Source organism: Pleurodeles waltl, chromosome 6, assembly GCF_031143425.1.
Source record: "Pleurodeles waltl isolate 20211129_DDA chromosome 6, aPleWal1.hap1.20221129, whole genome shotgun sequence".
In the NCBI taxonomy this organism is placed as follows: Eukaryota; Metazoa; Chordata; class Amphibia; order Caudata; family Salamandridae; genus Pleurodeles; species Pleurodeles waltl.
Genome location: NC_090445.1, coordinates 1,053,156,903 through 1,053,170,248, shown reverse-complemented (window position 1 = coordinate 1,053,170,248; position 13,346 = coordinate 1,053,156,903). Strand labels below are relative to the sequence as shown.

Here is a 13,346-nt window from a genome sequence, read left to right as displayed (position 1 = left end):
AACCCTCCGATATGCAACCACTGCACACTTATCAACAGAAGCCCAGTGGCTCACAGTCTACAACCACCACAGCTGGAAAGACTAACAACATACCTATCAAAGCATTACAAATCTGGATAAGCAGACCAGGAAAAACACAAACAACTGCACCAACATGGTGGGTCATTCCCTTATCAGTGTAGGGAAGCTGAGAGATTTACAATACAGTAGGGACACTGGAGGAGGAGAAGCAAAGGTTTGTGATCAAAAAGTAAAGGATTGTGATTAAGAAGGTAAACATGAGACTGATCAACATGTACAGAAGCCACAATAAATCAACGAGCACCTAATAACGATAGTTTAGCCTCCAAGACCACAGCTGATTTTTCTAATGCTACCTGGATTGAAGCTTTCAATCATGTAATCAGTAATCTTGATGTGATTCTTCAATACAGTAAAACAACTAATAAAAATCTGTAAAGGGCTTTAACTTTTCTTCCTTTCCATAAAGTATACGTCCTGTAGATGAAGTCCACTCCTGTATGCTTGAGTGATTTATTTTGACTTTTAGTTCATGTGCTAGTATTATACCCACACTATTACCGTGTAATTGAAAGAGAAACCATAGTACACCTAGCTTTGCACTGTTGGTATGTAAGGTGTTGAGTAATTTCATCACACAACCAGGTGTTTTCCTAATGGTTTGAGTAAGATGGATGATCTGTTACAATAAGCCTCTTCTCTAGCTTTTTTCCTTTAGGGTATGTAGTAATCTTATATTGGTCATGGAGACTTAATTCTACCACAGTTATGAGATAAATACACCAGTGTCTTTTTGAGCTCTTCAGTGTAATCAAAATTGAAATATTCATTAATCTGCTCTTTAATGTCACCTCTGAAGACTGGGGACCTCCTTTAGAGTTTGGAAGAGGGTTACTCTGTCAAAAACTTTACATTTAGCCCATCTGCCTTGTTACAGGAACCATACGATATAATGCACTTTTAATAAGGTGGACTGGATATCTGTCAAGTTTGTAACAGAGTAGCCTGTTTGCCCCTTAATCTTTTCAGTTTGGTCTTCAAATATTGATTTTAGGATTTTATAAGCTTCCCTAGTAGGGTTGTCCTTTATAATGAACTATACACAGTACAATGCAAACAATCTTTCAGTCACCAACTAAAGTGTCCCCTTCCAAATTCCTCTTATATATTCTGAGAGGCCATTAATGTCTTCTTCTGCGAAGTCTGACCATACACAGTCAGAACGGTTAATGTATAGGCACCAACAGTACTGCTGCTTATGTTGCAAACCCCCTTTTTTATCTTGCCTCTGGTCCTTGGGTTTAGGCATGACATGTCTTTGAGAATAAACAGGGTTACTGCTTTTTGTTTTGTAGGTGCAGTTTGTTCCATAAATTAATGTGTTCCGTTTATTCTTGAATTCTCTCTACTGAAAGGCTAACACAGAAGAAACTTCCTGAGGCTAAGAACAGCAGGAGAAACTTGTGGGGAGGAGTGCTTCTGCCTGGAGTATTGATTCCACAGTTCCATTTTTATTGAATGCTTACTGCAACATTACATCTGATTGTAGCTATCATTTAAAATCCATTCCCACCTGCATGTGAAAATCATTTAAGAAATGTGCTACATCTTTTCACAGAACTACATTCATGACCAGTACTTGATCTCTGCAGAGGGTGCTTTAGTCGAGGCAGACATACTATCAAATTTATATTTATTAAAGTCTGACAAACCCAGTGCATAAAATCCCACATTTAAAATCTTATACACTGGCTTGCAAATTAAGTAGTATCTCTAAAAACAGTCAGAAATACACATGGATTAAAAGTAGGACTGCTTGTGCATCACATTATTGACCTAGTCCAGGTGTCTCCAACCAGTCGATCATGACCTAACAGTAGCTCACAGCCATCTTCAGAGTAGCTCACAGTCTTGAGTTTATTTTTAAATAAGCACAGGGTCACATTTTTCTTTTAAAGTTAAGGGGAGGCTCTGTTTATTATACATTATCATCAATAGGCTGCAGATAGCAGGGCCTGATAATGAGTCAGTCAGATTTATGACCCGGGGTGGGGCAGAGAGGTGAAGAACTGAGACACTGAAGTATTTAACTTCTAAATAAAAGTCCTTGTCAACTCAATATTAGAGCTTGAGAACAAAATGATGTTTCAGAATGCTTTAAAATGGGAGAAAATGTAAAATGAAAAGTTACCCTAACAATTATGTTAACTCTTAATTTTAATTTTCTCCCATTTTAAACTGTTGCATTTACAAACAGTAGGCCTCATGCTCTGAGTGGCCAGTAGACATTACCATACTTATGAATGAAAAATACATTTTTTTTAATTAAGAAATTGAAAGTTGTGAGAGGACAGTTCTGACCATCTGGTCTGCCCTGATTTTTTGCTTTGTGACCACCTTGATTGAGGCCCTGGTCTGGTTACATGTGCTCATGTGTGCACACGAGTGTGCACCCATATGAGGGCTGCGTGTTAAGGATTCCTGTGGTGCGCACCCCAAGAACTGTACTTAGGTAGCCTGGCACAGAAGGAACTATGCAGAGTGGGTGGTGACCTGGAGTAGGCCCCATGAGATGGGTGTACACATGTGAGGGATAGTCGGTGTGCTTACTGTCTTTTTACTGTCGAAACACTTCAGTAAATGTCAACGTCTGTGTGCTTACTATCTTTTCACTGTAGGGACACTCCATTAAATTTAAATGGGAAAGAGTGGCCTAGGGCATAACTCAGGTCCTCTAGGGCCCACAGAGACCTTAGTCCCACCAATGTACCTTGTAACCAGTATGAAAAGAATGATGCAGTAGGTTGCAAAAGCATAGTTGTACAATTTATGGGTCATCCAGGAATGTCATCTTTCTCTAACTCAGCTCATGATTAGGGTCAATAACTGTTCTATCCAGCTGCCTGAGCAAGGCCTTGCATCAATCAGCCAGCTGTCAGCCCCTGCCAGGAAATGGGCGGAGTGGCCCTGGAAGGAATGTCAGGGAGGAGGGTCTGAGTTTCAGAGCACATGGCAGGCTAAATCAAGTAAATTATTCTAAATTAGGTCATAAGTAGGTAATATTAAAAAATACCATAAAAGTTACATATTTTCAAAAACCTCTTGCCCAGGTAGAACTATCTAATACAAATACCTAGAGAAACCAAACCTAGTATGCTTTTGGTCTTATACTTAAATATTCCTTAACCGTTTAAAATGATTATGACGCAATCACCAGGGACCTCAAATTTCCTGAGATGTATACTCAGCTGCTGGATCTGCTATAAAATACTCAAAGTCTATTCAATATGGGCAATCCCACTGCATATAGTTTTCAGATGGTAAGCTTATCATATGGGTAAATAATTCCATGCAATTGTATGTAATCTACATATCACCAGTTTGATTCATGGTGAGAATAGCACAATTGTTTACCCTCCAAAAGCCAAGATACTGAGTAATCACTATCTGAGGTACACCAATGTGAAGTCAGAAAGCTGATTCCAAGGACTAAATACCTTTTATTTCTATTAATAGTGTAACTAAAGAGAGTGTGGCAGTTGTATGAAAGGGTAAAGAACACTAACACTGCTCCATGCACCTGATTCACAAACCACTTGTTAGCGGTAACTAGCACAGGTTTACTGGCATACGATTGAAATGTTTTGTGAATTCCAAACAACTGTTAATCTGTCTTCATACAAGGGAGTAAACCTGGGTGTATGCACTTTATGAGAATGAGGCCTGATATTATTTTATTTAGTCTATTATTGTGTAATGTCACCACTTGGAGAACTCCTGATTTGACTAATAATTAGTTATAAAACTTAGAAATGACAACTTTTGAAAGCTCCTTAACAGAGATATCACAAGTGCCCATCATTTTGGTTTGTTTGCCATTGGTGGATTCGGAAAAGGACTAGGATATCTTAATAACGCAAAGCTGTTCACTATCTGATCATGAAATAATGGCCTATTTTACGCATATAACAGAACGTGCTCTGTTCTAAACTGCTTTCTGACCATATTTGTCTCTTGTTCTGTGAGAGGCTTCACTGGCCTAAATAACATCTCCTCCTAAAAACGTTGACACCTTCTAGGTGAAATCTACTATTCTCTTCACTGTAATTCCAACCATGTCTTAGAAACAATTTGAATCCATTACTTCTCAATATTTGTTAACCAGTTTCCTAGATCCATAGAAATGCCCTAGAAGTAACCCCAGAAATTATAGGAGAGGGGGATTTACCATTCTACATCCAGTCCTCGAATATTTGGAAAAATGTGTCTGTGAGCCTTGACAAAGGATTACCTTTGGCAAACTGGGAGAGCAAAAACACAGACAGGTCATTGTGCATGGATGAACTCTTTTCATGTGCACACAAGAGACTGCAGGGAACTGACAGACTGCATAGCTTGAACCGACAGAACACTTTTGCATTGGAACCTCCCTCCCTTTTGAGGCCTTAATCCCTCCATTATCCATTTTCTTTCTCCTTCGTAGCATCACATGTAGAACCTTATTAGAAGGCTATCAGATCTGCTAGCACCCAGACAGTGGAATTCCCACCATTGCCCATTCAGCATGTAATGATCACACAGGCTTTGTTATGGCTGTGACTCTATCCACATTAGAGACACAGACTACTCAAGATGTTTTGCCAAGTTCTTGATGTTTCTTAGTGTAAAGATGTTACTTTGCTGACATGTACATGCATTGCAAGTTTCATAAATTAAACTGTTATTGACTAAAGATGGATCTGATTGCTCAGCAGACTGATGCACCCCTTTAGGGACTGGTGCTTGACCTCTCAATTGTCAAAGGTTCATATCCTGGCAAACCCACTCAGCCTTCACATCCTGCTGAGGTCCACAAAACGAGTACCATTTAGTTGGGTAACAATAAACATATTGTATGCAGTGCCTAGAAATCCACTGGAGAACATGCACTTCACAAATACATATTACGTAAACACTTCTTATATGGCCATCAGAAACCAGCGTGCAGCACATTGCTTACAATGCTACACAGTTGGTCAGTGGTGCTGGATCAATTTTCAGAGTGGGGGGTCACTCAATCAATCAATCAGGATTGATTAAACCCGATAGGGTATCCAGGTGCTTGTAGGTTCCAGAAGCTTATTCGAACAGCCAGGTCTTGAGGGCCATTCGGATTTCTGTAAGTGAGGTGATGGTCCGGAGGTGGGTGGGGAGGCTGTTCCAGTTTTTGTCACGTTGTGAGAGAAGGAACATCCACCATTTCTACTTCAGTAGATGCGGGGAGTATGGGCAAGTGAAAGGGAGGAAGAGCGTAGTCTTCTCGATGGTTGGTGGAAGTTCAGACGGTGGTTAATGTACGTGTGACCTTGGTTGTGTAGAGCCTTGTGTGCATGGGTCAGCAGCTTGAATTTGCATCTCTTCTGTATCTGGAGCCAGTGGAGTTGCCTGAGGTGGGCTGTGATTAAAAACGTTTGCATCACAATTTAGAATTACAAAAATGTGCTTCATTTGTGTTTTCCTAACTGCTGATATATTTTGAAATGTTTGTGCAGGTAATTTTCGGATATTTATATTTTATTTTGTGAAAAATGAACATCCTACAACCTATCCTTTCTCACTCCCTGACCTCAGCTAGATTGTCACATAGCCGGGTTCACAAAAGGCTATGGATTTGCAATCAGAGAAAACAAAGCAAACATCAATCTCCACCTTGAAAGAAGAAACAACAGTTTGTCAGAATACATAGCCTGATGTTTGATCTCTTGTTGAATGTAAAGGACATGAGACAAGATAAAAGCAGTTTGTTGCTCATTCACCTTCTGAACTTCAGCATAGTTATTTTGGGGGTGGTGGAGCATCCCTCCCCCTCCAACCCCGTGCACCCCTACGTCCATCACTCATACAATTGGTCCCAGTGGAACGAACAATGTATTAGGGGAAAATTGCGAGGAAATTTTTCACACAGTTTATAATTCTAATCCCAGAGCTATGAAAACATTATATTCAGTTCATGTCCCGGAAACATTTTCATGCTCACTGAGTTTATTTCTAGGTTTGTACCTTGGCTCGAGACGCTCCTTGACCTTGGCTATAGACCGAACATAGGGGGCAATCTGCTTAGTGATTGTTGTCAGGTAGCTGTTCTCTTGTTTCAGCTGCTGTAGGTCGTGTAGCTGTGCTGCATACAAGATTTAAGCATTATTAGTGAAATCCGATCCATTATTGATTCTTTATTAAATAAGAACAACGTTGCATAAATAAATTATTTTGCTCATTGACGCATACAAAAAATTACAAAATGTTTTGTGCTGCGGTTACATACAATGATCATCCTGTTATGTAGACTTTATGCTCTGTTCTACGGTCATTTCTCACATTTATTAATTAAACATTAAAATTAATGACCGAAATGCCAGGAAATTAGTGCACGTCTTGACTGTTGAAGCAGATCAAGTAACCGTTAATGGATGTTTCAAGTGACCTGGTACTTACAGAAAATACAGTGCACTAATCACACACGTCCTTTTCTTACATACTGTTTGCAGTTATAGAAAATACACATGCTAGTGGATGACTAGAACTGATGCTGTAACATGGTGTTGGTCAAGTTTTTCATTTTCGGCAGAATGTGCGATAACTGAAACAATTCGTAAAGCCTATTTTAATGTTCAGGGAGAGAAAACTGAAAGACAAGTATGGCCAACCTTTTCCGCAAACGGGAAGCTGGGTTTCCAGGGAGTAATTGTGAAGATTGATTCTTTGGGAATTATTTGAATTGACTTATGTTTCGGGTGGGAGGTACAGTAATGTAATGGGATAAACGATCGTAGCATTGATTTTTATTCTGGCAAATCATGCATTATTTCTGAAGAGTAGGAGAAGAGAGAACTGTTGAAAAAGGCACGCGTTTACATCTGAATATTTTCTGCCACCGTATTGCAGAAAGTTTTTCACAGTTTGGACAACTGTTATCACTCGGTAGGTTACATTAATTAATCTATGGCAACTTTATATTCATATTTTTTATATGCAAGTGGACTAAAGGTGCTGATGGCGAAGTACACAAACAGTGAACACATCGAGTGAAAATAAAATAGTTGTAGTGTTACAAGTGCCCCCAGCTGAGTCCTAGGAAAGGCTGGAGAGCAACAAACTAACGGATATTTTGAACCAAGTACCTCACATACAGCTTCTGGTGAGACCGGGAGAGGGGTGTCAGGACATCCTATCTTTTCCCTTATAATCCTGGATGGTAGGAACCATGATATATTGAATATGAGGTGTAGCATTCCTAGGGTGCTGACACATGGCCCATACCCTTTCATTGGGTTCATTGTTTTTTTTGGATAAGTCATATTCAGGGTAAAAGAGGAGCCCAGTACATTTCTAATGACATAATTTAAAATCCAGACCTCTGCATTCGAAGAATATAATAAACAAGTTGCCCACAGAGCAATTAGTCTGTTTCTAGACAGCAATGACCTGCTTACTGTTGGTGGTGTCCATGACTACCACTGTCTAAGGATAACAGTTCATCAGCAAGCTGGCCCAAAATTCACCACAGAGAATCTGTGGGCGTGCTAGGTGCCAGTGGGATTTTTCAGGATCATTGCATTGTCAGAGAAATCTCTACCCACTGCAAAAGTAGAGGGGAACCTTTAAACTATGCAATGCTATTAGCCAGCATGATTGCAAGATTAAAATAACGTAGGGGGTTGGGGAGGCCATTTGGAATTTGATGGAGTAGGAACCATGCTTTAAATCAGCGTGGGTACTGCCCTGCAAAACATAGGGTTCCCTTGCCTCATTTATAGCAATAGGCTTCTAACTGCCTTCACTAACTACACATCAGAGATCTCTGACCAAGAAGCCTTCTATCATAAGAGCCCAACCGTAGTTAGGGCAGGTATTCAAACATACATTTTTCTTTCCATGCTAGGAATTTGCAGTTCCGGTCACGCTCCATACGTAGAAGGAAAATCCATGTGCTCCAAGCAAATTGAGTGTATATTTCGCAGAAACAAATCAGCACTTTGGTGGTTCTGAGAAAAAACACATTGCTAATGGGCCCCGATAACCAGGAGAGCTACTTGGCAATCAATTTTCAAAGACAGTGGAGACCTCTGATACTCTAGTAGGCTCTCAGACCCTCCTTTAGGGTCTACATTACCGGATTTATTTTCAAATGTGACAGTGCCTTCAGTTGGGTTACCAAAAGTGATTTTAGGTCAATTCGAATTCCCAAAATATTATTCCATTACAAATTTTAACCAAATATTGTATTGGACCACCTTTTGCTGCATCCAGAGTCCCAACAACTTGCCAACCCTCGCATTATATCATATTGTACTCAGACCAACGGGCCAAATGTTTCTCAGCTGCCTTTCCGGCACAAATATCACTAATCCTAGCTCTCACCAATGAGATCTTGTATATTATCTCCTGCAGTACCCCTCTTTCCGCTGCCACTCCCATGAGTTGTGCCTCAATTTACTCAACTCTTCACTGCTGGCTTTCAGATTCTGAATTTGCTGCCTGTGCAAGTTGAAGCTGAGGGTCTCCCTCTTTATTCCAGCCTTTAGGGCATCCCACACAATATTATTAGGGGCCCTACCCCTATTCAATTCCATTTACTCAGGGATCCATTTCTTCATGTGATCAGCATACTCCATATCTGACAGTAGCTCCGTATCAAATGAACAGACCTGCATCTGGGGATTTTTTGCCAGGATCCTGCATTCAATCACTAGGGGGTTGTTGTCTGACAGCACCCAGGATACTTCTCTATGTTTAACCCTCTAACAAGATCAATTAATACTTAAAATAATCAAGCCTGACATGCTTCTTATGGGGAGATGAGTAAAATGTATAGCCCTGGCCTGGGGCCCTCAGTCGTTTTCACACATCCACCATCCCATGGTTTGATTTATGCCCCTGTAATGCCCGAGAAACCCTAGACTTATGTCCCCAATGATCAATGGGCACTGGCTCTACGCCACTGTTGATATGTATATTCAGATATTTACACCGGAGTGGCCCATGATGCAAACTCAACATTGATAAAATCGATGACTGCTGGGTCATCCAAATTTGCCTTGTACACAGATCACACCATAACAGTGCAACTCCCAATTAGACTCTCTACCACCACACAGCGACCATATTTATCAGTGAGCTTTCCACAGCTTTTGTACGAGCCAAGATAGCTATCCACCTTATAATGGTCTCCTGCATAGTACATAGCAATAATGTATACCAAAGCGTTTCCGAGAGATATTTTCTTAAGACTTCAGTATGAGTTTCCTGCACACAGATGATATCAGCCTTGTAGAATTTCAATCCTTTAATTACCTTCCTCCTGTTCAAATGTTCACTCAGGCCACAAACATTAATTGAGGCAATGCTCAGTTTCCCTCCCCATGCCATTTAAGGACCTCTCCAAACATAAAATAAAATCTGGCTCAAATTTTACAAAATATTTTACCCAGAATTGGGGGCGGATATAATCAATCTATTTAGTGAAGTGCAAGGTGGGTTGCAAGCTCCGTCATCCTGGTTCTTTACTAATATTATAGTATTTAAGAAGACGGGAACGCCTTCAACTTAGCTAGGGTCCTAAAGACCAATTTCATTGCTGAATCAGGATGCAAAATTTTATATACTAAGATTTTAGCCTCCTGGTGTAGCATGGTGATCAGAAAGTTGGCATCCCCATGACAACATGGGTTTATCCCTGGTAGAGGAATCTCCGATAGCATTAGATGTGTAATTGTGCTAATCGATAGGGCTGGAATTACAGGGGATCCCATGACCCCGATATTATTTGATGCCGAAAAGGCTTTTGATTGAGTGACATTGAATTATTTGTGGGTCATACCTGGAATGGAACCAACTTGGCCCCAGCTTTATAAGAAGAGTACAGGCATTGTATAATGAGCATGAAGCCAGGTTGTAAATAGCGGGTACAGAATCGGAATCCTTTCCTATTATGAGAGGAACAAGGCAGGAGTGTCCATGCTCGCCCCTACTATTCGCGTTGTACATTAATCCCTTAATTAGGATGCCCATTGAGAATTAATCAATTCTTCCTGCAGTTTTGCATGGTTAAGTTCAAAGGCATTAGCTTATGTAGATGATATCATGGTGGCTACACCCGCCCCTAAAGGAACATTAAGGCAAGTGGACGGCAAGGCATAGCAGGTGGAAAAGTGTTAAGGCATCTCTAAAATAAGAATGGAAGTCAGATAGTTGCTAATTAGTGGGAGCAGCTAGAGGATAATCGTAGAGTGGAACACACTGTTTATTTCGGGGTTAACATCACTATCAAAGTGGAGAACACAGTGGAATTGAATTTAGCCCCGGTTGTTTTTAACAATGGAATGAGTTCACACAAATAACTTATTTGGGTAAACCCATGCCCATGTTTTAACTCAATACTTGACCTCTGGCATCTGTCCAGCAGCTACAAATATATAAGAGCCCTTATGAGAGCTCCAAAGTAATGGTTGAGCCTACATCAGTGGTATTTACTACAGGAGTGAGAGAAAACTCCGATGATGAAGCATGCCACTAATTGGTGGATGAGACATATTCTCATAATATTTTAAATATTCTTAACAAGTATGGCATTCATGTATAGATTGCCCCTTCATCTCTCTTTTCACTGTGCTTGTACCAAACCTAAAACTGGAGAGTGTCCTGCACTGGAGAGAGGTCGCTAAAAAGCCCTAAGGACATTATAATCCTTAACTGTACCTCTCTATCGACACATCTCCTTTAAAACTCCATGTTGTCTTACTGTCAGCTTGCGAGACAGGCCAGTGACGCTTCACTGCCTACCCTTCTATTCAAGGGTAGGGGTCATAATTAATATGTTCCTCTTTTCTCTTCAATATTTAGGGAGTACTGCTATGGGGGTACCTTTATTCTTGTTACGTTTGTGTGATACTGCTGCGCAGTTGCTCCCAGGCATTGAAAGAAAGGTATCAGACTCCCTTCCATGAGCACCTGCAATCCCTTTATTCCCTCTTCCCCCATTGGTACTCATTGATATGGACACTGCTTTTCCCTTTTTTCAGTTCATTTTAGCTGTAGTTTTTGTTGGGGAAAAACTGTGGCTCCAGGCAGAGTCACAGTGCATCCAACATGCTGAGGAGTGGTGGTGCTTCTCTGCTGTGGCTTAAATCCAGTGTCCTGGAAAAGCGCCACTTCTGGGTAAGAAAATCCCAGAAGCGAATAGGCTTTGAGCATCACTGCTTCATAAGAGAGGGACCTGGGATCAGGGAGATGAGTGTTGTGGAGCTTGTGAGTGAGATTCAGTTCATATGATTGCGATTATGAGTTCCCAAGCTCCTATTCCATATACACAATATTCTAAAAGCAGACATTTGGGCTCAGACAATAGGATTCCTTAAAGTGCAAAGAAGAAATATAAACATTGCATTCATGACCATTCTGATCATCGTGATCAAAGGTTCAGGGTTAATGCTGATACCTCCATCATGCTTCCTACTCCTGTATTCATAGATCTTACCTATTTTTATCAGATGATAGAAGATACAGTAAATACTGTAAAGGAAAAGTGATATCCAGTCTCTGTTGAAGTGACTATTCTGCCTCTTGTTGCCCTCCTGTCAATAGATGACTCACGGGCAGCAGGAGATGTGGGTGACTCAAATTCAGTAACAGATACAGGTGAAAATCTGGATATAGGAGGAAAGGGGTGTTGCATTAAGAAGGAGATGGATGACGTGGAAACCTATTTATGTGGCAAGGTGGGATTTCATGATTGTTCAGTTTCACCTACATCAAAAGGTGTTAATGTTTTTGCTCTCCACCTCTCAACAGAGTCACAGGGTCTTCCAATACATCAGTGTATCCTTCAGGTTCTCGTATAAGAATAGAAAAATCATGAGAAGTCATCAGTACCTAGATGCTGGGCAAAAATGTATGCCATAAATGACCTTGAAAAGGACTCTCCTGACACCCTTAGGGTGGACTGTCTTCTTTCTGTCTTTTTTGTGTCCATCTATTATCACCTTAAAAGATGCTATACCAGGGTTCTGCAAAGTCGGTCCTAGAGAGCCGGGTCCATGCCAGATTTTTAGCATATCCACATTTAGAAAAATGTGGATTTCTGAAACATCTTTTTTCTAAATGTGGATATGCTAACAATCTGGCATGGACCCGGCTCTCCAGGACCGACTTTACAGAACCCTGTGCTATACCATCTAACTCTATTGAGAAGAGGATGGAGTTCTGCCTTAGGAACATGCATTTGGCTGCTCAGTTTGCCATTTTAGGCCAGACAAATGTGGTCTATACTACCCAATCTTTAACGAAGGACATGCAAATATTGACATAGTTGAAGCAGGTTCTAATTGTTAAACAAATGTTAACACCAGTGAAAATCAACTGTTAGATACACTCAAGGTTAATTATTTAGGATTCATTTCTATTTTGCTGCCTGCAAGTAAACACCTTTGAAGAAGAACAAGTGCGGAATGATAGCTTGCATAAACACCCTTTCCTGGGCCAATCCCTCTTTTGACCTGCCTTAGAGGCGTTAGTCAAAAAAGGCACAAAAAATAAATTAGACATTTCCTTTTATTCGCTTCCTCCTTCACCTCACTGGTATCATTCTTCACTCAAATATCCTGCACTACAATAAGTGGTTTCTGGAGGAAAATCCTTCTACTAAAGAAGCATGGGACAAGGTCCTTGCCTTTAATATACAAGAATTTATTTTTTTTAAAACTGCAATGTCCTTTGTGCTGAATTCTGAAATGTTCTGGGTTTTATTCAATCCTGTTACATGTTACTTAGCTTTCAAGGGGAGTCCATCTTATCATCAATCTGAATGTCTAAATTAGCACTTTGCTGTTCAGAATGGGCACTCTTCAGATAATAATTCACATAATTTTGCCAGGAAATGTATTCACTTTAATCAGTCTTCAAGATACCTATTTCTATGTACCCATTGTGAAGGCTCATCAACGCTTTCTCCGATTTGCAATTTGTAATAAATAGGTGTATTAGCTGAGGGGTTGGAAGTCTCAGTAAAATAATAAGCATAATCCTTGTCGGGTGAGCCACAAATGACACCAAATAAACCTGTGCTTAACCGCCTGGTAGCTCGGCACAAAAGCAGTCAAATATAACTTATGGGCAATATGCAAAGTGGAAACACAAAACAAGAAAAGTGTCAAACCAATTTAGAAACATAGAGTGCAAATAAATAAACCAAAATGACAAAACCCTAATCAGTAGAACCAGTTATGAATTTTTAAAGTTCAGGTAAAAAGAGCACCAAAATGCACAAAGCTCCACTCGTGTGAAACTGGTTG

The 13,346-nt window shown here is 40.3% G+C and overlaps 1 protein-coding gene across 3 annotated transcripts in view; it reads right to left on the bottom strand.

Moving 5' to 3' along the window:
- The window catches only part of RNF207 (ring finger protein 207), a 972,487-nt gene that overhangs the window by 247,345 nt on the left and 711,796 nt on the right, over positions 1-13,346 (bottom strand). For all 3 annotated transcript variants that reach the window (XM_069240003.1, XM_069240002.1, XM_069240004.1), the window contains one exon: positions 6,061-6,178. In XM_069240003.1, coding sequence (XP_069096104.1) covers positions 6,061-6,178 — 118 coding nt within the window. The remainder of the gene's footprint in view (positions 1-6,060; positions 6,179-13,346) is intronic.